We start from the raw sequence: 26,215 nt of genomic DNA, 5'->3' as shown, positions 1-26,215 counted from the left end.
ACCTCCATGCTGTTTTCCAGAGTGGCTGCACCAGCCTGCATTCCCACCAACAGTGTAGGAGGGTTCCCCTTTCTCCGCATCCTCGCCAGCATCTGTCATCTCCTGACTTGTTAATTTTAGCCATTCTGACTGGTGTGAGGTGGTATCTCATTGTGGTTTTGATTTGTATTTCCCTGATGCCGAGTGATGTGGAGCACTTTTTCATGTGTCTGTTGGCCATCTGGATGTCTTCCTTGCAGAAATGTCTGTTCATGTCTTCTGCCCATTTCTTGATTGGATTATTTGTTCTTTGGGTGTTGAGTTTGCTAAGTTCTTTATAGATTCTGGACACTAGCCCTTTATCCGATATGTCATTTGCAAATATCTTCTCCCATTCTGTCAGTTGTCTTTTGGTTTTGTTAACTGTTTCCTTTGCTGTGCAAAAGCTTTTGATCAAAAGGATCTTATTCTTAATGATATAAAGTCTAATCAGATCTCTCTGAAGGTATGCATTAGAATGTTTTTAGATTATCTTTTCTTGTTTTTTTTTTTTTTTTTAAGATTTATGTATTTATTAGAGAGAGAGGATAGGGGAGGAACAGAGGGAGTGGAACAAGCAGACTCCACACTGAGCACCGAGCCCTACGTGGGGCTGGATCCCACAACCCTGACATCATGACCCGAGCTGAAACCAAGTATTGGACAGGACACTCAGCCAACTAAGCCACTCAGGCGGCCCTATTTTTTTCGTGTTTCTTGAACTATGTTTGTTCTTCCTGTTTTAACTTGTTCCTTCTCTATTACACTTTCTATTTTCCTTAAATTGCTGGTGATCCTTAATTGCCTACTGATATTTATAAATGAAGGATTTTTCAGTGTAGATAAATTGCATGACTATCTTACATTGTTTTAAAAGTCTGTTTTGATTATAGATCTCTTTAGTGTATAGTTGGGAGGAGCTTGTTGGCAGACTTTTGGGTATAAATTACATGAGCTGGGAGACACTGTTGAATTCCATGATGACCAAAATAAGGGAAGCTTCATCCTGGGATAGAATGTGACATTCCTTATATTATTTCATTTTTATGAGAAGCTGTCGTTTGTTTGTGTCTTCTATGTTTTGGAGGTTCACTGTTCTTTTGAACATTGCTTGGTTCCTGAGAGCTTTACTTCCTTGTATCATTTTCTATGCAGTAGTCTTGTAGCTATTCTGATGATCACTCTGTGGCCTGTTCTCCCTTATTGTACTTTTTGTTCTGTCCTGGGAGTATTTTGGGGAAGAACAGCTCTCCCTTCTATAGGAGCCATCTTTTGTTTCTATTTTGGATTGTAGTGTCTTCTATTCTGGTTTCTTCCATTCTTTCTTTTTTAAGATTTAGTTATTTATTTTAGAGAGAGCTCAGGGAAGGGCAGAGGAAGAGAGGGAGAATCTCAAGCAGACTCCCCACTGAGTACAGAGCCTGATACCAGGCTCAGTCCCACAATCCCAAGACCATGACCTTAGTAGCCAAAAGCAAGAGTTGGAGGCTTCACTGACTGAGCCACCCAGGCGCCCCACTGTTCTGGTTTCTTAATCAGAATCTGTGAACTTGCTCATTTGCTGAAATTCTGTAATTTCAGGGGCATGATAGTATCCTTGTTTCCATCAGTACATATCTATTTTCCTTTTTCTCTTTATCTTTTACCCATGTTTATTCTCTTTTCAGTGGGATTTTCCAGAAAGGGGGAGGTGGATGCATGTGCTCTGTCTGATTTTATTTATTCAGCACTACTTAATATGTGTAGTTAATGTTGTAGATTCTGTGAATGAGACAGACAGGGGCATCCCAACTTTCATGGAGTTTATATTCTAATGAGAGATTGAACATATAAGTAAATAACAGATTATAATATTAGATTATAAAAAGTAATTTGGCATCGGGCTCCTTGTTCTGTGGGGAGCCTGCTTCTCCCTCTGCCTCTGCCTGCCACTCTGTCTGCCTGTGCTCTCTCTCTCTCTCTTTCTGACAAATAAATAAATAAAAATCTTTAAAAAAAAAAAAAGTAATTTGGGCTGTAAGACTCATGGGAAGGTAACCTATAAATCAACATTTGGAGTAAATAAGTAGTCTCATTAAAAGTTTTGGGATCAGAACTCTAGGCAGAAGGATTAGTAAATGCAGATACCTAAGGGAAGAAGGAACTTGTTTTATTAAAAGGAAGGCATGTCTGGAGTATAATGAACAAAATGTTGCAGTATGAAAGAAGACTGGAGAGAGAGGCAAATGTCAGATCTTATAGACACTTGTAGTCTTTGGTAAGGAAATTTGACTTTATTTTTAAATACAATGAAAAGCTAATGAAAGATTTTAGAAGCGGGGCTATACAGTTTGAATTTTTTAAAGATAGCTTTGGCAGCTATGTAGGAAACATATTTGGTTTGGGTGTTGTCCATGGAGGTAGAAAGATGAAGAAATTGTCGATATATTTTGCAAGAAGTACCTGTGGACATTTGTGATGATACAAGAAACAGCAGGCTGAGTCACAGATAATCACAAATTATTTGGCTTTTGCAACTGGGTGGTGCTGCTACTTACTAATATAGTGAAGCTTTGGAGAAGGGAAAATCAAGAGTGATTTTTTTGATATATTTGAAATATTTGGAAGATATTAGAGTAAAGCTGTCAAGTAGGCAGTCTGGAACTTTGGGAAGAGGCCAGAGTTGAAAGTATAAATTTTGGAACCATCATAAATAATAAGAGTGTAATGTTTGGTTCTATAGATTATCTTGACAGAATGTAAGTGAGAGAAGAGGGCTCAGGTCAGAGGTCTAGGGCTGTAATATTAAAGATGAGAAAGAACCTGGGGGAGAAGACAGCAAAAGGAGATAAAGAGGAAATGACTGGTGAGCTGGGAAACCTGGAAACCTGAAAAGCAAATGAAGAATAATTTATAGAATAGTCATCTTTGTTGAATTTTTGAGAGATGGCATTAAGATGGTTAAAGAGAGGTACTACTAGATTTGATAACAGATTTTTTGTCCTTCTTGATGATCAGTTTCATTGAGTGGGCATCTATATTGTAGTGGCAGAAAGTAGAGATAGCTCTTTTTTGAGAATTTTGTAGAGATGGGTGGGTAGCCGGAGGAACAAATCTAAATTCATTGTTGAACTTTAAAAGGCATACTATAAAAAGCTTTACCTATCACTATTTTTTTTTTTTTTTTGAGAAATTCTAGGCATACTCAAGAGCAGGAAGAAAATGGCCAACCTGGCCCCATTCATACCCATGTTTACTCCTTCCCTTGCATATTATTTTTAAGCAAATCTCATATAATTTGTTATAGATGTTTTATTATATATTTCTTATATTTCTAAAAGATAGACCTTTAAAAATGTAAGCACAATTAAAATTAACAATAATTCCTTAATATTTTTTTAAAGATTTATTTATTTATTTATTTGACAGAGATCACAAATAGGCAGAGAGGCAGGCAGAGACAGAGCGGGGAAGCAGGCTCCCTGCTGAGCAGAGAGCCAGATGCGGGGCTCGATCCCAGGACCCTGAGATCATGCCTGAGCCGAAGGCAGAGGCTTAACCCACTGAGCCACCCCGGTGCCCCTATAATTCCTTAATATTAAATACCCAACGTGTGTTGACATTTTCAGGTTTCTCATAAAAACTTTTTTAAAGTTTTAAAAAACAGATTATGTAAGGTCCATACATTATGTATGGGCAATGTCTTTTTTTTAGCTCTCTTTCATCTATTGTTTTCTTTCTTGTTTTTCCATGCAAATTGTGTGTTAAAGAAGCTATCACATGTACATCTGGATGTGCTATTTGGGTCTTCATGGTGTAGGAATGTAGGATAACACGTTCCTCCAGTGACTTTTATTTTTTTTATAAATTATAATTTGGATTCAAAGGCTTGATGGGATTTGATTTTCTTGACAAGACTACCTAATAGGTATTCTGTCAGGTGACAAATAAAAGTCCGCTTGTCTCTGTTTTTGTAATTTTAGCAGCTGTTTATGTTTAACACTTACATGCTTTAGTTCATTTCTCGTTGAAAATGGTGATAATTGGGGCGCCCGGGTGGCTCAGTCAGTTAAGCATCTGCTTTGGCTCAGGTCATGGTCCCGGGGCTCCTGGAATCAGCCCCAGATCGGGCTCCCTGCTTGGTGGGGAGCCTGCTTCTCCCTCTCCCTCTGCCTCTCTCCCCTACTTGTGCTCACTCGCTCACTCGCTCGCTCTCTCTCTCAAATACATAAATAAATAAATAAAATCTTTATCTTATTGTCGTTCTTTGTTTTTTAGCCACAGTACTTCTTAAATTAGAAACTTCTCTTTATCTGTCCTGTTGTTACCCAGTGAGTGATACAGTTTGAATAGAAAAAGCAGGATAAAATCTTTTCTTCTTTCTATTCTATTTAAGTTTTCAAAATAGGGAGTTGGTTCTTACACATCTTCTTATGGTTGCCAAGTCGTTTTTGCTTGTATTTTTTTAAATTTATGTCATGTGTTTGTTTGTTTTTTTTTTTAAGATTTTATTTATTTATTTGAGAGAGAGAGCAAGTAAGAGAGAGCATGAGAGGGGAGAAGGTCAGAGGGAGAAGCAGACTCCCTGAGGAGCTGGGAGCCTGACGTGGACTCGATCCCGAGACTCTGGGATCATGACCTGAGCCGAAGGCAGTTTTTTAACCAACTGAGCCACCCAGGCGCTCCTGTCATGTGGTTTTAAGTATATCTGATGTTCCAATTTATTATTACAGTTACTGTTTGTACTGATGCTCAAATTGTCCTACAGTGGTCAGTGGGAGCCTTTTCAAGTTATCCTTGGGTTCTTTAACAAGACCCTAGTTGTCTTTGACAACTGTCTTGCAATCTGGAATAATTAAGTGTTCTTGCATCATCTGGTATATGTCTGAGATTAGAATTAAGTAATTCTCTAAGAGTACAGTATTTGGAAATAACCATTACCATTTTACTTAAAAAGTCTTTTTTTTTAAATCTATACTATTAATAGCCTATTAAGAGCCTATACTTATATTACAGTCTTTTAAGTTGCTCCCTTCTTGGAATATGAATTTTATCTATTTTGGCCCTTTACCATGTGGTTTTAGGTTTTGGGGAATTCTCTTTGTTGCTTTTGAGTTCAGGTATATATTAAAGCAAGGTTTTTTTTGTTTGTTTGTTTTTTGTTTTTGTTTTTTAATTTGTTGTTTGTCTTATCCAACATTTTGAATTGTTTGGAGTGAAAAGGATGGCTTCTTGGCATTAATTAAATCACCATATTGAGTAAAGTTCCTCTTTTGCTTTTCCATTTAGGGATCTGCATGCCCTGAGAATGTCAGAAATGATCTCATCTGTGGCTAAAGTGAAAACTACTTATTACTTCCCTGTGTTTGTATATTTTTTGTGGATGTTTTCTGTTTGCTTTTTATTGGTGACCTTAATGTATTATGGCTAAGGTCAGTTTTGCTTCTGTATATTTGACATATTTCAGTCTATAATTTGAGTAGGGGACAAAAAGGAATGGAATTTTTTTCTTTTTGCTTTTCTAATACTTTACCATTTTTAGCTTGGAAGCAGAGAGAAGGAAAAAGGCAGAAAGATCACTGTGAAATTGTGTGAACATGTAGGGGTTGAAATTAAAGGTGTCAAATAAAGAAACTGGTCTTCTGTTACACTTCCTCCTACCTCATGAGTTAATGTGGATCTGAATTCTGTTGAACTTCTTTTTTTCCTGTGTGGGCGTGAGGAACATAGATGTTATGGTTGTAGTTTTATAAAATATGCCAGGCAGCAAACTCTAGTGCTATTTAGAAAGAAAAAGAAGACAATGAGAACTGGGGCAAACAGTTCTTGCTAAGCCCTAAAATATATCACTTTTATTCATCCATACAGAAAACAAGCATGAGGCCAAGAGGAGGCGAACAGAGAGAGTTAGGCGAGAGAAGATAAATTCTACAGTAAATAAGGATTTAGAAAACAGAAAGAGGTCTCGAAGTAACAGCCATTCAGATCATATCAGACGAGGAAGAGGAAGACCTAAAACTGCATCTGCCAAAAAACATGAGGAAGAAAGAGGTATGAATAAATCCAAGCAGTTTTGTTTTTCAAGTATTAAACTTTTCTAGATCTTAATTAGATAATAGTAAAGAAAGTGTTTGGTAGGCAATGAGCTCCTGGACTTAAAATCACAACTCATATTTTAGTTTGAAAACATTTCCTCCAGGGTAGATGCTTGTTTTTTTTGTTTTTTGTTTTTTGTTTTTGTTTTAAATCACAGAATTTAATTCTTATTGAAAAGCTAAAATCTCAAATTGGGAACAATTCACCTTGCAATAAACTAATGTTTATTCAGAGATAATAATTTGTATATGACAACCTAGAGAAGCCTGTTAAAATGGTTGTTTTTGGTTTGTTTTTAGAGATAAATCTGAGTTCTGTTAGACTTCTTTCAAACTGTTACACTATGAGTTTTAAAATTACTATTGAAATATTCTTCAGTATGAATTTTTAAAATTGCTCATTGTGTCCTCTCTACTTTGAGGCAGAATTTGGGTAGTTAGGTAAATTCTTCTTGGTCCAAAATATATTCAAATTTCTCCTTACAGGTTTTCTCCTTTTTTCTGATAAGTAATATGTCTGCCAATAAATTGTTTTTAAACATTAACTAAAACTTCAGCTTCTTTTTTTGTACATCTTCTAAAAAACCTTTTATCATGGAAAATTTCAAAGATGACACAAGAGTAGAGAGACTAGACTAGGATAATGAAACCCTGTATGGCCTTGAATGAGTATCTTTTGCAATTGAGACTTTCAAGCCTGTAATTAATGGAAAAAAGGGATGCATACTCTTTATAATTACTTAAAAACCTCCATCAAAATAATTTCATCTTCAATGAAATGCATTTATAATTTCTTACCTTGTTGGTGAGTTATGCTTTGCTTTTTCAGACACTCAGTTTTTTATATTCAAGCATAAATTTAAATTTCTCTAATTTTAGACATTGAAAAATTTTTTTAAACCTGTTTACCATTTCTTTCTGCTTTGTATGCTTTTATTTCAACAAAGTTATGACTGTTAGGGAAAATAACTTCACTGGTATAGCTGTCCTTAGCTTTTTCAGAGTTAATGGTTTCTTACTATTGTGTGTCTGAAGGAATAAGGCTTATATCATATTTGACAGTATTCTATGAAGAATAGTTAGATACTCCTTAATTCCTGGGGAAATTTTACTCCATTTCCTTTTTCCTTCTCTTATGCTCCTCTTCCAGAGAGTTTGAATTATTTTTAAAATTTGAATGTGTTTTTTAACATGGGATGATCAGAAAAATCTATGCTAAAAACTGCTTCAAAAGGAAAACTAAAAAAAAAAAAAAAAAAAGACAAAAAACAAAACAGAGAAATACTGCTTGGCCCAGAAAACAGAACATTCTTTCGGGTTGAAGTAAAGGGAATATAACCCAAAGAATGGAGAAGGAATGCTTCTGGTGGTGAGTGAGAGGAGATGAGAAAACAGATAATGACGGTCTTTTACTTGGGGAAATGAAATCTAGATAGTTGTGCTAGAAGTTTTTATATGCTGGTCTAAATTTTTATTCATATTAACTTGAGAAAAGAATTTAGTTAGCTATCTTTTTTCAGATATTTTGAGCTTATTAATAGAAAAGTTTTAAGCTATATCCGGAGTAAGACACACTTTTGATTTATTTTTAATACAAACAGGAAGGCACTCAAAACAATTTTTGTAGAATAAATGGATCTTTTCAGGTAGGCTTTGGGGTCGGGGTGGGGAAGAGGTCAGCAAACTTTTTCTGTAAAGAGCCAGATAATACATATTTTAGGCTTTGTGGACCATACAGCCTTCTGTTGCTGCTACTCTGCCCTGTCATTGTAGCTGGAGAGCAGCCATAGACAATATGTAAATGAATGGGCATGGCTGTGTTCCAGTAAGACTATAAAAACAGGTGGCAGGCCAGATTTGACCTTGGGCTGCATTTTACCAACTCTTGAGGCCGACCATGTTCTCTAAATATAATACGGATAAGAAATATGAACTTTTGAAATCTCTGTGTATTTTGGAACAGACTTCTTTCGTATGCTTCTTAGTATTAAGTAACTATTTACTGTAATTCAGTTTTTATTGATTTCTTGCTCATAGGGTACTTGAAAACTTTGAAGCAAGCCTTACCTTTAGTAAGGACAGTTTGTGTATAAAAATCACATTTTTAATTGACTTTCTTTTCTATATTTTGAAAAAGAATAGGAAGAAGAAAGAATGGAAAAGGAAAGCTTGTTAGACATCTAGATAGCAAAATATTTTTATAGAATCATAAAAACAAATCATTAAACTTAAAAATTTTTGTTGGTTTAAGATAAGTTTCCATTTTATATGAGGGGAATATGATTATTTTGGATATTATAGGAGTGACATTAAGATTAAAATATAATGGGCAATTCTGAATATCTTATTAATGAACATACAAAATTTATGTAGAGTTCAAGTTAAAGTTGTTGGATTGAATAACCCCACCAAGCTTTCCATCATCCTCAAATCCTAAGTAATTATTAGTAAAGGGATTTTTTTTTTTAAAGGACCAAATTCCATAAGGATAAGAAATGGGAAAAGCAACAAAATTCTAGAAAGTGATAACTGCTTTAGTAGACCCATGAAACCTAAATTGTTTGCCCCTTTAGGAAAAACTAATAAAAAAAAAACCTGATTTTTATTACACAACTGCCCCTAAGGTCAGGAGTTGGTGGATTAGTTATGTTTAGAAGTATAGGGGTAAAGTTGTGGCTAAAAATGAGATTGTTTGGAAGTCTGTTTTTTAATGGCCTGCTAGGACTGTTTACCTCATTTTCCCCTCCTTCCAGATTTATCCTTTTAAAAAGATTAGACAAAACAGAGTCTCTGACTTAGTAACACCAGGTATCACTGAGGACAGGGATACTATATTGAGATCAGGAAGATTACTTGAGAATTGGAGAGGGTAAATACTGAAATCTGTGGTCAGGCGTGAATCTTCAAGTTAGGAGATTAGCAGCACCTTCTCTAGGAAATGTGAAAAACCCAAGAGAAAGGACCTAAAATAAGGATACATTTTATTAGGGGTTTCACAAATGGCCCAGTCCGATCACCCTAAATTGGTGATCACAGTCAGGCTCCACATATGTATGAGCTCATCAGCTTTTCAGATCCCGTTCTTAAATATGCACATATTATCAAGAATTACTCAGATATACAGAAGAAAGTATCTATATGAAAGGCTAAGACCAAACAATAAAACAATAACTAAATAACTAAAATAAAATAAAAACAATAACATGGATAAAAGAGGTTTTTGCAGGAAAGAGAAAAAATTAAAACTATTGTTGATTTTTTAAAAAAGATTTTATTTATAAGCCAGAGAGAGAGCGTGAGTGCAAGAGAGTGAGCACAAGCAGGGAGAGGCAGGCTTCCTGCTGAGCAAAGAGCCCTGGGATCATGACCTGAGCCAGAGGCAGATGCTTAACTGACTGAGCAACGAAGGTGTATTTTTAATGTTTTTAGCAAGAGAAGATACTGTAGTCATAAAACAAGAAAAAGATGATATTTAAATGGAATAGCGGTGTCAAAAAAGTACTAGAAAATGAACTTTAAAATACAAATCTAGGGGTGCCTGGGTGGCTCAGTTTAGTTAAGCGTCTACCTTCAGCTCAGGTCATGATCCCAGGGTTCCCTGCTCAGCAGGAAGCCTGCTTCTCCCTCTCCCACTCCACCTGCTTGTATTCTCTCTCTTGCTCTCTCGCTCTCTGTCAAATAAATAGATAAATACAAATCTAAAAAAAATGTGTGTGTATTAAGATTGCGGAAATGAAAAACTTTAACAGGTTTATTGACAGAATTAAAGAATTGTACCAGAATGTAAAGAAATAGAAAAAGAGATGAAAGGGGTGCCTGGATGGCTTAGTCGGTTAAGCGTCCATCTTGATTTCGGCTCAGGTCACGATCTCAGGGTTGTGAGATCGAGTTCCATGTCAGGCTCTATGCTGGGTGGGAAGCCTGCTTAGGAATCTCTCGCTCCCTCTCTCTCCCTAAAAAGAAAGAGAGAGAGAGAGGGAGGGAGGGCAGGCAGGTGGAAAGAAGGAAGGAAGGGAGGGAGGGAGATGAGAAAATAGAATGGGAAAGATAAGAAATTTAGAGGATCAGTTTGAGGTCAACATTTATAAATAACTGATGTTCCAAAAAAGAACATAGAAGATGGAGGAGAAGGAAGTCATCGCTGAAATAATTCAAGATATTTTTCCAAACCTGAAGGACATTGATTTTCCACACTGGAAATGACCCACCAAATTCCCAGATGAGTGGATGATTAAAAGTATAGATTATACTGAAGCATATCTTCGGAAATCCTATCTCTGGTTAAAGGGAAACTCCTTCAAGTGCTCAGGGAGAAAAGAACAAGAGAAGGAAGTGGTATTTGGAATTAATACAGGGGAGTAATACCCAGCAAGGGACAAACTCTCATATATGAGCAAATAGCATCCATGAATTTTAAAAACATGTTGAATGAAAGAAGCTAGACACAAAATAGTTCATGCTAGATGATGCCATTTATATGAAGTCCAAAAACAGGCAAATGAATCTGTGGTGATAGAATCAGAACAGTAGTTGCTGGTGAGGTGGGGAGGAATTGACTGGAAAGGAGCATGAGGAATTTCCTGTATCTTGATTGTGGTGTGGGTTATGTAGATGTACATTTTATCAGAACTCATCCAGTTTGTACATTAAGATCTGTGTATTTCACTATGTGTAAATTTAGCAATAATGTTTTAAATAGCTGTTAAAAAAGGTATTAGCTCTTTCTAACAGTGGCATATTAGTTGGAAGACAATTTTTTGCCTTCATACTACTCAGGAAATCTATCAGTCTTCAGTGAACCACACTAGGAATTAGCACGAAGGTAGACTAATGACACTTTCTAACATTCACGGTCTCAAAAATTTTGCTACCTATACTCCCTTTCTCAGGAAGCTACTATAGGATACCTGGTATCAAAAGGAAGAAGTAAACCAAGAAAGTGTCCTGGGATCCAGGACACCTGGTCCAACTCAAGAGAAAGACATTTATATCCAGCATGATGTTGAAGAGAGATCTTGGTGGTAATTAATTGTGTAGCAGGTCTAGAAATCAACCATTTCAGATTGGAGCAGAAGACCTGGAGAGACTTATTCAAGAAGATAAAATTGATATAATACCTAGTATGTGTAAACATTCTGAAAGATCTATACAACTCTTTACTAATGAAAACTAAGCAGATGGAAAAAGAATCTCTTCAGGAAAAAAAACAATATGCAGTAAAAGTCAAATCATTTACATAGAAGAATAATGTAAACATTGAATATTGATCTCACTAAAATTGTGATGTAACTGTAATGGGAAGATGGGATAGGAAGAGTATGGGGCTTAAAATATGGAAAACAATAAGATCCTGACTTTTCATGGTGGAAGGTCAGTTAATAATGCCTAAAACCAAGAAGTAGCATCACATAAAAACTTAGCTTAGAGAGGTAAAAACAAAAAGAAACAACTGGAAAAAAGTAGTTGAGTAGTTGCACTTAGAGTGTGGGAAATGTGCATGGGGGAAGGAAGACTTCTATATTTTGTAGCAAGTTGAATAAAAACGATTTGACTCTATATATTTAACTTTGATTAAAAAGTCAAAACAAAACAAAAAACAGACCAAAGTACAATCATAAAAGAGCCTGAAAAAAGAAATTGGCAGAATGTACACAAAGATGTTTATTGTGTGTGTGTGTTTTTTTAAAGATTTTATTTATTTATTTGACAGAGAGAGAGATTACAAGTAGGCAGAGAGGCAGGGCAGAGAGAAAGCGGAAGCAGGCTCCCTGCAGAGTAGAGAGCCTGATGCGGGCCTCGATTCCAGGACCCTGAGATAATGACCTGAGCCGAAGGCAGAGGCTTAACCCACTGAGCCACCCAGGCACCCCATGTTTATTGTGTTTTCAACTACCTCTGAGATAATGTAGGTGGTTTTTATTTTCTTTTTTGTTTTTTTTGTACTTTCCAATTTTCTACCATGAACTTGGATTGCATTTGTAATCAGCAGGGGGGGAAAATTGAATTAAATGTTGGTTATTCTTATTTTTTATAGCAGGGCTAAGGTAAAGAAGTTAATATATTCATAAAGGCACTATTGGATTTTCAGAAAGGACCATCGTTAGGGTGAGAAAATTCATTTTGATTGGAACAGTGAGCTTATCCTACTGAAGAGAAAGAAATATTTGAGATTTTTACAGAAATGGTGTAGATATTATAGACAGTGTGTGTACACACACACACACACACACAGATACACACACACACAGTTTCCATTTAGTTCATGGCATTTCAATAACTCCTTTGTGTAATTTTTTAAAAATTTCAGTTTAATAGCGTGGTACTGTATAACATTTAATATATGTTGTTAGTATTATGTATATTTATTGTCATCTAAAGAAATACTTAAAAGCCTCAAGTATTTTTTAATTACTATATTTGCATTAAGCTTTCTCTTTTTTTTTTTTAACAGAGAAACAGGAAAAGGAAATTGACATCTATGCTAACCTCTCTGATGAGAAGGCTTTTGTGTTTTCAGTTGCCTTGGCAGAAATAAATAGAAAAATTATCAATCAAAGACTTATTCTCTGATATTTGTCTGCAAAATATGTTGAAACTGTCTTCAGGATTACATCAGCAAATTCTCACACAGTTGTGGACTCTCAGGAGCATTCTGACTGCATCAATAAGGGCCATTGATTGTTTTTTTCCCTGTCATTTAGCCTGTGCCACACTTTGGGAGCAAAGCTATAGGCTTGGACTGTTCTGGGATTTCCTTGTTTACCAAGGAGTATTGTCAGTGTTTTGTGTTTGAGATATAAGTAAGTATATTTACCAAAAACAAAAACAAAAACAAAAAAAAACAGTGGATAGCTGTTAAAGGATACAGGGGTAGAGGAGGGAGTGGAAGAATGAAAACTAGGGAAGTAAAATGCTTGATAGTTTTCAGGTTTGCCACCAGAGATGCAATATTTTAAGTACTTTGAGAAAGAGTGACTTTTAAAAATATTATATTTCAGATTTTCAGCACTAACAGATTGCATATATACAGTTCATTTACTTTTAATAAATTGGCAATTGATATTTTATTGAATGGGGAATTAAGAATATAAACTGTACATTTTGTCTTAAATTGATTTTTTCTTGGCTTTTATTTTTATGACTTAAGGTATGAGTTATATTTTGGGAGATACTTTCTAGACATTTGGGAAGTTTGGGTGCTATATGAAGAAAAACATTTAAGGATATATCATACTTCAGATATAAACATCTTGTTTTCTTGAATGTAATTTATTTATTGGTTAAAAATACCTTTTCTGCTCTCAAGATGGTGCCTGTTAACCTAAACATAAAATATATTTATTACATACAAAATATTTCTTAGATAGCCACTTTTAAAGCAGTAATGTTTTATCTGAGTGGATGTTCATTTATACATCCTGATGATTATTTAAATTGTTACTTAATCTCACTCTGGAAAAAAATAAACCTTAATATTGAAACTAATAGATTAATAGTGTTTTTGTTCTATGAAGTTTGTGAAATATATTTAAATTCTTAATTTTTCTGGTAATAAATGATAACCAGTTACTTATAGTTGATCTACAGTAAATGCTTTTGCATTTTTGCATATCAATTTAATATTCAAACTTGACAGTAATTTCCCATATTTCAGGTACCCCCCACACCCACCCCAGTGGCTGAATCTGTTTGGCAGTCTAGAAGCCTTATCAGTCAGATTTAGCTTTAAGAGAAATTTCCCTTTGAGTTCCAATAGTTGCATTGTCAGCTTCATCCTGCCTCTCTCATCACCTCTCAAAAGAAAGAAGATTGACATTTTTTTTCTTACTTTATTTAAATGGTAGCCAGCAGAGGGAGCTTAAGAGGTACTCTAGGTAGGAAGCAGAATTTTTTCTAAGAATTCTTTTCCCACAGTCCTTTTATTTACCTGTACGTACTACTATCATCTTGTATGCATTTAAAAAAAAAAAAAATTTTTTTTAAAGACAGACTTTTTTTTCAAAGATTTTTATTTATTTGATAGAGAGAGCACAAGTAAGCAGAGAGGCAGGCAGAGAGAGAGGGGGAAGCAGGCTCTCTGCTAAGCAGAGAGCACAATGCGGGGCTCGATCCCAGGACCCTGAGACCATGACCCAAGCAAAGGCAGAGGCTTAACCCACTGAGCCACCCAGGCGCCTCTTTGTATGCATTTTAAAGCCCTAGTAATAAAGTTTATTCCCAAGCATGCTAATGTGATTTTTGTCTTTGAACTATAAGAAAACTATTTTCATTTTCACAAAAAATTGTAAAGGTAATTAATATCTAAAAATGCTTTTGAGTATGTCCTCAGAAAAAGGAAGAACAGCTTATGGAATAGGCATCTCTGTAAAGAATTATTGATGTCAGAGTCTGTTTCTTTAAAGCTGAAGACCCTTAGAGGAAAGTCATGTTAGAATAGTCATAGATAAAATAAGGAAGGAGAGTGGTGACTAGGCTGGAATTTACCATGTAAAGAAGTAATTTATTTCAGGTGCTTATGATGTTAATTGTTATTTAAAAAGTTCTTTGGCAGAGGGGCAAATTAGGCTTTCTCTGTTTGTTGATGTAACCTATACAGGAAATTTCTCTAAAATTGTGTTCTCTGATATTTTTATAAGTTATCTCAGTATAAAGCTGAATTGGTCTTAAGAATGTTGTAAAGGTCTTGGAACATATTGCTTGTCATTCATTGGTGTTGAAGAAACCTCTCTTGGCAGATGTCCTAAGAACATAATTATAATAAGTTAATTACATAATCTAAAATGTATTCCGCTTTAATACCTATAAATGATATGATTATTCAGAATGCCCTAAAATGATTCCATAATTAGATTAGATCTGTTGAAGGTATGTTCATTCTTAAACGTGAACAAGATTAAATAAAAGGTATTTGGGAGTTAGGCTAAACAATACAAATTTGTATGTTTACCTCCCCACCCACCCCACTCGATTAAAAATGTTTTGGGGAAGGCACTTAAGTTTTTGAAATTTGATTTTGTTTTTTTAAACATGAACATTTATTAAGTTTTTATGGGCAGAGAAGGCTTAGGTATGTTCAATGTAAGGTATTTGAAAAGAAGGAAATACTGCAAATTATTTCTTCTGTAGCAATCAGTGGAAATGATCAAACATCTTGAGACAATTTATATTATGATGAAATAAAATTAAAAATTACAAATGACTTAAAAATTTACCCAGACTTAATTGGTACTTCTTGAAATTTCAAAAGTAGTTTAAAAAACAATGCTCAGTATGTCGTGACATCTGTCATGTTTCCTAAAAGTAAACATTTGTTTTCTCTGACATAAGAATTCAATTTGGAAAGTGTTTGACTTTCTAAACCCTGCTAATTGCATTTGATCTCTAATTATGACTGTAAAAATGTCTTAGTAACACATCTAATTTTTACTTCCAACCTCCATGTTTATCCTTTAAATTTAGAAAAATTAAGCTCTTTGCATACTTAATAGGAAAGTATTAAATGGGTGCCTGGATGGCTCAGTCGGTTAAGCATCTGCAGGTCACGTTCCCGGAGTCCCAGGATCGAGTTCCTTGTCAGACTCCCTGCTCAGTGGGGAGTCTGCTTCTCCCTCTGACCCTTCCAACTCTCATGCTTGCTCTCTTGCTCTCTCACAAATGAATAAATAAAATCTTTTTTCTTTTTAAAGATTTATTACTTATTTGAGAGAAAGAGAGATAGAAAGAGCAAGAGCAGGGGGGAGTGGGAGAAGCAGGCTCCCTGCTGAGCAGGGAGTCTGACATGGGGCTCTATCCCAGGACCCTGGGATCATGACCTGAGTGGAAGGCTTAACCAACTGAGCCACCTAGGTGCCCCACAAATGAATAAATAAGATCTTAAAAAAAGAATCAAATTTGTTTGCTTCTTATACAAAAATATGCTCTATAGGGGTGCCTGGGTGGCTCGGTGGGTTAGGCCTCTGCCTTTGGCTCAGGTCATGATCTCAGGGTCCTGGGATTGAGTCCCGCATCAGGCTCTCTGCTTAGCCGGGAGCCTGCTTCCCCTCTCTTCTCTGCCTGCTGCTCTGCCTACTTGTGATCTCTCTCTCTGTCAAATAAATAAGTAAAATCTTTTTAAAAATTTTGAAAAAAATATGTAGAATTTTTATTTTTTTTGTGTTCAGTTTTTTGTTTTCATCTTTGAGTATTATAAGGCTTGTTTTTACATTTGGTGATATCTATCTATCTATCTATCTATCTTTTGGAACTTTTGGAAAAACAAAGACTGTTGGTGACAGGATGTGTGCATATCTGTGAATGAGTGTGGGGATGTGTGTGTGTGTGTGTGTGTGTGTGTGTGTGTGTGTGTATAAGAGAGAGAGAGAATTGGTGGGTTTAAAATAAAAAAGTATTTTTAAATAAAAGATGTTCCCAGCTGAAAAACGGCGATGGGGGGTTGGGTGAGGACTAGGGACATCAGAGGTTAGAGGTGGCCCCTCCTAGACTTGGCAGAGGCCCAGATGTCACAGGTGCTGCCCTCTGCCCTGAAGGGGGTGGGACTGGGGGGCGGGGGGCTGTGGGGGGGGCAGGAGGACCGTCTCCAGAAGACATGATAACCAGACTTCATAGTCTTCTTAAACAGCCCTTAGCTGTCTGTGGCGGTTGGTCGAGAAATCTTAATCTGATTTATTTTTGAGTAAGGAATCTATTGATCCGCATGGTTCAGACTTCAAGAGGTACGAGAGGAAATACAGGGAAGCTTCCCTTCCTTGTGCCCTCTAGCCACCAGCTCTCCCTTCAGGCAGCCTTAGCCACCACATTTTGTGATCAGTCCCATTCCCAGATCTTGTCCCATTCCCTATGAATAGCCAAGCAAGGACAGAAATATATGTATATGTTAACTTTCTCCCACTCTTTACACAAACAATAGTGTGTTGTCCGTGCTTTCTGCCCCTTGCATGGCTCTCCTTGACCTAGGTCAGCTGTCATCCCAAGTCAGCACGCAAAGGTAAAGGGTGGCCTCGTCCGTTTAATAACTGTGTGTTCCGCCTGATGAAAAAAAAATACACACACACACACACACACACACACACATACATATACACACATACACACCTATTATACTTTTTCTAGTTTTTTGTGCTGTTTTAATCTGCTTATTTTAGTTTATTAGTAGTGTACAGTGCTCAAAGATAACAACTATAATAATGAGTATTCTAACATACAAATCAAACTCTGGAATGAGAAATATGGACATATAGAGGCTCTAGGCTGAACTGGAATAATTCTTTTTACCACATTCAAAAATTTTCCTTTTGTATTATTAAGGACTATTTTATCCTCTTGTTGAGTGTGTCTCTCCCCTCCTCCTAATGTTTTATCAGTGTGCTTTTTATTTCTTTCCCTTATTACACCGGCAAGGACCTTAGCACAATGTTGAAAAAATATAAGAGGAAGATCCCGGGCCTGATTCCAGCCATGGGAGAAACATACTCAATTTTGCAGCGTTAAGTATGATGTTTTTGTGTTGTAGAATACTCCTTATTAAATTGAGGAAAATCCCTTCTCATTTGCTGAAATTTGTTAAATTTTGTCAGATGTATTTCTCATGTAAATTGAAAAGTTTTTTTTCCCCTTAGAATGTTAGTATGGTAGGTCACATTGATTTTGTTTTTTAAGATTTTATTTATTTGACAGAGAGAGAGAGAGAGAGAGATCATAAGTAGGCAGAGAGAGAAGGGGAAGCAGGCTCCCCACTGAGCAGAGAGCCTAATGCATGGCAGGTGAGCCTGGTGGTGGGTATTAAGGAGGGCACATACTAAATGGAGCACTGGGTGTGGTGCATAAACAATGAATCTTGGAACACTGAAAAGATAAAGTAAAAAATATATAAAGTTTAGGGGCACCTGGGTGGCTCAGTGGGTTAAAGCCTCTGCCTTCGGCTCAGGTCATGATCCCAGGGTCCTGAGATCGAGCCCCACATGGGGCTCTCTGCTCACAGCAGGGAGCCTGCTTCCCCCCCCCCCGCCCCGCCTGCCTCTCTGCCTGCTTGTGATCTGTCTGTCAAATAAATAAATGAACAAAATCTTAAAATATATATATATATACATATATATATATATAAAGTTTAAAAATAAAAAGTAAAAAAAATGCATAACAAAATTTGCCATTTTAACTATTTTTTAAAAAATATTTATTTATTTGACAGACAGAGATCACAAGTAGGCAGAGAGGCAGGCAGAGAGAGAGGAGGACCAGGCTCCCTGCTGAGCAGAGAGCCCGACTCGGGGCCCGATCCCAGGACCCCGAGATCACAACCTGAATAAGGATCACAACCGAAGGCAGGGACCCCAACCCACTGAGCCACCCAGGTGTCCCCATTTTAACCATTTTTAAATGTACAATTATATATATGTAATTATGTACTACTACATTTTCATGTATCTATTCATTTTTTGATTGATCCTTGGGTTCTATCTTTTGGCTACTGTGAAAATGCCATTACAGAACATTGACATACAAATTCATGTTGGAGTCCCTCTTTTGGTTATAAGAGTGGAATTGTTGGATCATATGATTATTTTATATTTGCTTTTTGAGGAACTGCCAAATTATTTTTCATAGTGGTGAACTGATTACCCCAGATTCACTCCCACCAGCAATGTACATGATTCAACATTTTCCCCACATCCTGGCCAGTGCTTTTTTGTTTGTTTTAGTATTATAACTATCCTAGTAGTGGTATCACATTATAGTTTTGATGTACATTTGCCTAATGACTGATGGGGTTGAACATCTTCATGTGCGTATTGACCATTTTTATATATCTGGAGATGTGTCTGTTCAGCTCCTTTGCCTCTTTCAAATTGGATGGTCTTTTGTTATAGGAATTCTTTATATCTTCTGCATATCAGGTGATTAACAAATATTTCCTCCCATTCTGTACATTGTGTTTTTACTTTGTTGTTGTTGTTGTTTTACTTTCTTGATAATGTCCTTGATGCACAGGTTTAAGTTTTTTTCTTAAAATATAACAAAGATACAATGTCATGTTTCACATGTGCAACATATTGATTTGACAGTTCTTTACTTTTTTAAAGATTGATTGATTTGACAGAACATGAGGAGGGTGAACAGCAGAGGGAAGAAGGAGAAGCAGGCCCCCCACTGAGCAGGGAGCCTGATGCAGGGCTCAATCCCAGAACCCTGGGATTGTGACCTGAGCTGAAGGCAAACGCTTAACCAAGTAAGCCACACAGGCACCCCTGATTTGACAATTCTATACATTATTCAGTGCTCACCACAATAAGTGTAGCCACCATCTGTCACAGTATGTTATTACAATATTATTGACTGTTCCCTATTTCTTACTGTTTCAGTTTTGGTAGTTTCTAAGTTTCTAGGAATTTATCCATTTCTTCCAGATTGTTTAATCTGTTAGCATATAATTGCTCATAATACGTTCTTTTTTTTTTTTTTTAAGATTTTCTTTATTTATTTATTGGACAGAGAGAGAGATCACAAGTAGAGAGTCAGGCAGAGAGAGAGGGGGAAGTAGGCTCCCCACAGAGCAGAGAGCCCGATGCAGGGCTCGATCCCAGGACCCTGAGATCATGACCTGAGCCGAAGGCAGAGGCTTAAGCCACTGAGCCACCCAGGCGCCCCTGTTCTTTTTTTTTTTTTTGATAAGATTTTATTTATTTGTTTGAGAGATGGAGTGCATGAGCACACAAGAAGGGGGAGGAGCAGAGGGAAAGGAAGAAGCAGGCTCACCGCTGAGCAGGGAGCCTGACCCAGAGCTCCATCCCAGGACCCTGAGATCATGACCTAAGCCAAGCACAGTTGCTTAACCAGCTGAGACACTCAGGCTCATATTATATTCTTAAAATAACAGTTTGTATTTCCTTGGTGTTAGTTGTGATCTCTTCTCTTTCATCCATGATTTTATTAATTTGGGTCTTTCTCTTTTGTTTTTGATGAGTCTGAAGAGGGGTTTATCAATCTTACTGATTCTTTCAAAGAACCATTCTAGTTTTATTGATCTCTTCTACTGTTCTTTTGGTTATTATTTCATTGATTTCTGCTCTAATCCTTATTATTTCTTGTCTCCTGCTTGGTTTAGGCTTTATTTGCTGTTCTTTCTCCAGCTCCTTTAGGTGTAAGACTAGCTTGTGTATTTGAGAATTTTCTAGTTTCTTGAGAAAAGCTTGTATTACTATGTACTTCCCTCTTAGACTGCCTTTGCTGCACCCCAAAGGTTTTGAACAGTTGTGTTTTCATTTTTGTTTCTGTGATATTTAGAATTCTTATTTAATTTCCTGGTCGATCCATTCATTCTTTAGTAGGATGCCCTTTAACCTCCAAGTATTTGAATTCCTTCCAAATTGCCTTTTGTGATTGAGTTCAAGTTTTAAAGCATTGTGGTCTGAAAATATGCAAGGAATAATCCCAGTCTTTTGGTACCAGTTGAGACCTCCTTTGTGACCCAATATGTGATCTGTTCTGGAGAATGTTCCATGTGCACTCAAGATGAATGTATATTGTGGGGTGCCTGGGTGGCTCAGTCATTAAGCATCTGCCTTCGGCTCAGGTCATGATCCCAGGGTCCTGGGATCAAGGCCAACATTGGGCTCCCTGCTCAGCAGGAAGCCTGCTTCTCCTTCTCCCACTACCCCTGCTTGTGCTCCCTCTCTCTGTCTCTGTCTCTCTGTCAAATAAATGAATAAATAATCTTAATAAAAAAATAAAATACAAATTGAATATCCCTTAAAAAAAAAAAAGAAGAATTTATATTCTGTTGCTTTAGGATGGAATGCTCTGTATATATCTGTGAAGTCCATCTGGTCCAGTGTGTCATTCAAAACCCTTGTTTTCTTGTTGATTTTCTGCTTAGATGATCTCCATTGCTGTGAGTGGGGTGTTAAAGTTCCCTGCAATTATTGTATTATCATCAATGTGTTTAATTTTGTTATTCATTGGTTTATATAATTGGCTGTTCCCAAGTTAGGCGCATAAATATTTATAATTGTTAGATCTCCTTGTTGGATAGACCCTTTAGGTGTGATATAGTGTCCCTCTTCATCCCTTACTACAGTCTTTGGTTTAAAATCTAATTTGTCTGATATAAGGATTGCTATCCCAGCTTTCTTTTGATGTCCATTAGCATGATAAATGGTTCTAGACCCCTCACTTTCAATCTGGAGCTGTCTTTGGGTCTAAAATCAATCTCTTCTTGATAGCATATTGGTGGGTCTTTTGTTTTTATCCAGTCTGATACCCTGTGTCGTTTGATTGAAGCATTTAGCCCAATTAAATTCAGAGCAACTATTGAAATATGTGAATTTAGTGCCATTGTATTGCCTGTAAAATCACTGTTTTTGTGTATTGTCTCTGTACCTTTCTGGTCTATGTTACTTTAGGGCTCTCTCTCCACTTAGAGGATCTCCCTTAATATTAATGATTAAGTGATCACAAATTCTTTTAGTTTCTGTTTGTCCTGGGAGCTCTTTATCTCTCCTTCCATTTTGAATAACAGTCTTGCAGGATAAAGTGCTCTTGACTGCATGTTTTTCTCATTTAGTGCCCTGAATATATTATGCCAGCCTTTTCTGGCCTGCCAGGTCTCTGTGGATGGGTCTGATATTAGTCTGATGTCCCCTCCTCTGTAGGTAAGAAGCCTCTTGTCTTGAGCTGCTTCCAAGATTTTCTCTTTTTTCATATAAATTTGCAAGGTTCTTTTTTTTTTAACCTTTTAAAAATTTATTTATTTATTTATTTGATAGAGATCACAATTAGGCAGAGAGACAGGCAGAGAGAGAGAGGGAAGTAGGCTCCCTGCTGAGTAGAGAGCCCAATGTGAGGCTCAATCCCAGGACCCTGAGATCATGACCTGAGCCAAAGGCAGAGGCTTAACCCACCGAGTCACCCAGGCACCGCTAAAATCTACACCTCCGGGTGTAGATCTGTTTTTACTGATTTTGAGAAGGGTTCTCTGTGTCTCCTGGACTTGAATGCTTATTTCCTTCCCTAGATTAGGGAAGTTCTCATCTATGATTTGCTAAAATATACCTTCTATCTCTCTCTCTCTTTCTTCTTCCTTTGGGACCCCAATTATTCTACTATTGTTTCAGTTATGGCATGGCTGATTTCTCAAAGCCTCTCCTCATGATTCGTTAGTTGTTTTTCTCTCTTTTCCACAGCTTCCTTACTTTCCATCATCTTGTCTTCTATGCCACTGACCATCTCTTCTGCCTCATTTTACCCTAGCCATTAGAGCGTCCATTTTAGACTGCATCTCAGTTAAAGCATTTTAAATTTTGGCCTGATTAGATTTTAGTTATTTTATTTCTGCACTATGGGATTCTCTAGCATTTTTTATGCTTTTTATCAAGCCCATCTAATATCCTTATAATCGTTATTCTAAATTCTAGGTTTGACATTTTACTTATATTTATATTTATTAAATCTATGGCAGAGAGTATTGCCTCTGGTTCTTTCTTTTGTTGCAGATTTCACCTTCTAGTTATTTTGTTTAGAGAAGAATAGATGAATGAGAGAACAAAATAAAAAATATCAAACCATGACCCCACAGGAATATATACTAGATAAATCCAAAGAGATCAGAAACCAAAAAAAAAAAAAAAAAAAGGGCTGGGGGGAAGAGAGAATATAATCTAACAGACACTACATCCCGGAATTATTAAGAAAGAAAAACATATATATACAAAAATAAAATTGAATACAGTGAAAAGAACACAAAAATGAAGACTATATCTATAAAATGTAAAAATGAAAATTTTAAAAAGACATAAAAAAGAGTTGATAAAATAAGCTAGTTGAAAAGGAAAAAGTAAAATTTTAAACTGAAAGAGTAAGGACTTGAAAAAACCTTGAATTCTTTTTTTTTTTTGTCATTTAAAAACATCACTTCTTTATTTCAAAAGAAAAATAAAAGGCCCTCCGAACCTTTCCAAAAAACCCAATAATAATAATGACAATAAAAAATCCTATTAGAAACCATAAGCAATCACTGAGAGTTTGAGTATTACATTCTTCAAGTATACTGTTTGGATTTTTTGTTTTTTTAAGGTGGTGACTATATACATATTTTAAAAAACCTTAAAAGTGCGGCCAAGGGATTTTGCTTCAAATTAAGTATTTAGAGGACTACTTCAAAATACTTCAAAATACTGTAGTAGGGTTTTGCAGTGATCCTTTGGGGCATGACACTTTTGTATCCTAGCAAAGGTTAAGGGACGAGGTTCAAAAGTGATCATACTTCCAGGGTTAGCATGAGTGGCCAACTTGGATGAGAAAGCCAGGGAGAGATCCATGCGTTCTTCCACAGACAAGGACAGTCCACCCTGAATACAAAAATTCAGCCATAGAATGTAGCAGGAATTCACAGTAAAGTTAGTCTGGGCTAGGGGAGAGCCCAGATGAGGCAAGGTTTTAGGTTTAACTGGTTTCTCCTAATCAGATTTTTGCATCTTTTTAGTGGGTTTTAGTGCAGTCCTTCAAGCCACAATTTAGAATGCCCTTCAGTGTGCTCCAGATTGTTGGTTCATATTAAAGGACTGTTTAAGATTTGCATCCCAAGGAATATCATGCTACATAAAAATGATTCAAGATTTTTGCCCAAAAAACTTCTTGGATAAAATCTAAAAAATACTATTGCAATTACGTTTCTTGAAGAAAAAAAAAAACATTCTAAGTGCAAACAGATTCACTCAACTCTTTTGTTGTTGTAGAAAACTTCAGAGTAGATAAGTTGTTGTCTAATTCTTTGCTGCATGCACTCTCCAGAGGGTAGGGGAGCACCACCTTCTCGTTCCAGCATCATCTGGGGAAGGAGAAGAACCATTCCACATAGCTGAAGAGGGCATCCCAATGCTTCCAGAGAAAGGCAATGAAAACCACAAGGACGGGACACCTGGGTGGCTGTTGGTTAAGCGGCTGCCTTCGGCTCAGGTCATAATCCCAGCATCCTGGGATCAAGTCCCACATCAGGTTCCTCGCTCCCCAGGGAGCCTGCTTCTCCCTCTGCCTCTGCCTACCACTCTGTCTGCCTGTGCTTGCTTGCTCTCTCTCTCACAAATAAATAAATAAATAAAATCTTTAAAAAAAGAAAAGAAAAGAAAAAAGAAAACCACAAGGAATAAAGTGCTGAATGCCCTGTTGCCAGTTTTCATGAGAGGAACCATGCAGTTGGCTATTGTGGAGACAAAGACCAAAAGGACCACCATGACTGCCAGAAGGATGTTGATGAGTTTGCCTAGAAGGTTCTGGGCAGTGGCATTCACCAGCCCTTCCAGCTATACCACCACCTGCTGCTGCTGCAGCTACAGCTCCATCCTGGAGATGCGGGTCTGGAACGGCCCCAGGGCCTCCTGGATGTCCCAGGCCCATTCATAGGACCGAAATACAACTTTCTCTTCCATGCTGGCCAATTCCTTCTTCAAGTTTAAGATTTCATTCTGATGGAGTTCCATCATTTAGTTGTTCTTCTAATCATTCATATCTATATCGCTCATCTTGGAAGGCCTGCATTATTACTGAATAGACTCTCTGATAATGTTCTTTGAGGGTCTCAAAGGATTCCTCTAGCCTGGTCTGTGTTTCCTGGATCTCCTGGATCTCATGTAGTAGTGCATCTAATCCTGAGCTCTGCATGTCCAGGGTATCTGTTTTGGAGCTGGATGCTTCTACAGCAGTGCCTCCAGTGGTGCTGTTGGCTCCCACTGAGCCTGAAGTGGCACTAGAACAATCTTCCTCACTACCATATTTTGGCCTTGATTGAAAGTTTGAAATCACCCCCCCAACCCTTCCCCCCCATCATCCACTTGCCTTTCCTCTAAAGAGTCCTTCAGGTTAGGGATATTGTCGGTACTGCCACATTTATTCCAAATTAGTGAGGCAATCTCTCTGGGTTTTGAGACTACAGCCCCTGCTGCTGAATGGGTCACCTGGGGGAAGCTAGAAAGTCCACCTTTGACACTGCCCACCACACCTTCACTGAAGCAGTCACCTTTGCTCCCACATCCTTCAGACCCCGGTGCATGTCCCTGAAGACAACTTTCGGCTGCCTGGAACTCCCATTCTGCTCCACCTCTTGGAGCTTTCTGTGGTAGTGCTCAAGCTTCTTTTGCAGATGGAGGATGGTTTGGGCAGACTTCTGGTTCTTCTCAAAGACCTGCTCGATGCGGGCAGCCTGCTGCTTGTCTGCATTGTTGGCAGACAAGTCACGTCCTCAGCAACATTGTCATCCCGGGCTGTTTGTGCAATCTTGATCTGTTCTGTGAGCTTCAGGATTTTCTGCTGCAGGTGAGCAAGAGCAGCCTTTGTGTGTTGAGGGTCTGGTGTTCCAACCACAGAGTCTGTGTGGAAGCTGCCATCGGTGCTGGAGGCCACTGCTCTGGAAGTCTGGGCGAGGCTGCTTATTTCCATCCGCTGGATCTGCTCTGCAGTTGCCTCATCCCCTGGCAGACAGGCAGCAGCAGCAGCAGCACAAGCTATTTCCATCATAGCAGAGCTGGTTGGAGTATCAGTTGTGGATAAAGACCTGGCTCTGCCCGGCAGTATAACAGCTGCCATCTGACCAGATTTCCTGTTGATTTGGGGACTTCCCTTTGGGGTCTTTGCCCCACCTATTATGTAAGCTTGTCCCCCTCTTCATCTTGGGTGGCACTCAGATCTGCTGCAGGACACGATTCAGAGCTGTGGGGTGGGTGGGGACACCATCAATCTCAGCACATGCGTTCTGGTTTTCCAGATCCATTTCAGGTTCTGGATCTACCTGAAATGGTTGCACATTGTGTGGAGACGCTGATGACCTCCTGTGCTGGTGCTGGAAGAGATGCTTCAAACCTTGGCCAATCACATTAATGTTCTCCAAAGCATTGTGGGCATTTCATAAAACTTTTGTTCTGATTCTGTTTGCTTTTTGGCCTCTGCATCTTGGGATTTGCCTCCAGGAGCAGGGTCCTCATATAACTGTTCACTGCCTGAAGGCTCCGTCAATAAATTTAATATGCTTATTTGCAAACTCAAAAACTTTTAAACACACCAAGCCTGTCAAATTGGGTAGGCATTGGGGTGCCTGGGTAGCTCAGTGGGTTAAGCCTCTGCCTTCAGCTCTGGTCATGATC

General features: G+C 37.5%; 1 protein-coding gene and 1 pseudogene across 2 annotated transcripts in view; one reads left to right on the top strand and one right to left on the bottom strand.

Moving 5' to 3' along the window:
* Window positions 1-13,574, top strand: part of LOC111157379 (UPF0547 protein C16orf87) — a 32,197-nt gene extending 18,623 nt beyond the window's left edge. Inside the window, exons 3-4 of one of the 2 annotated variants that reach the window (XM_022518740.1) lie at window positions 5,866-6,048; window positions 12,544-13,574. In XM_022518740.1, the coding sequence (XP_022374448.1) occupies window positions 5,866-6,048; window positions 12,544-12,662 (302 nt within the window). In that variant the 3' untranslated portion in view covers window positions 12,663-13,574. The remainder of the gene's footprint in view (window positions 1-5,865; window positions 6,049-12,543) is intronic. The other variant, XM_022518741.1, reaches the window with a different exon arrangement.
* Window positions 13,575-23,906: 10,332 nt separating this feature from the next.
* On the bottom strand, window positions 23,907-25,758 carry LOC111157414 (annotated as a pseudogene).
* Between the last annotated feature and the right edge of the window lie 457 nt (window positions 25,759-26,215).

This window comes from Enhydra lutris, unplaced genomic scaffold (genome assembly GCF_002288905.1).
Source record: "Enhydra lutris kenyoni isolate GAN:26980312 unplaced genomic scaffold, ASM228890v2 scaffoldscaffold54, whole genome shotgun sequence".
NCBI classification, from domain to species: Eukaryota; Metazoa; Chordata; class Mammalia; order Carnivora; family Mustelidae; genus Enhydra; species Enhydra lutris.
The sequence above is the reverse complement of the archived record's forward strand: the minus strand, read 5'-3'. Positions and strand labels throughout refer to the sequence as shown.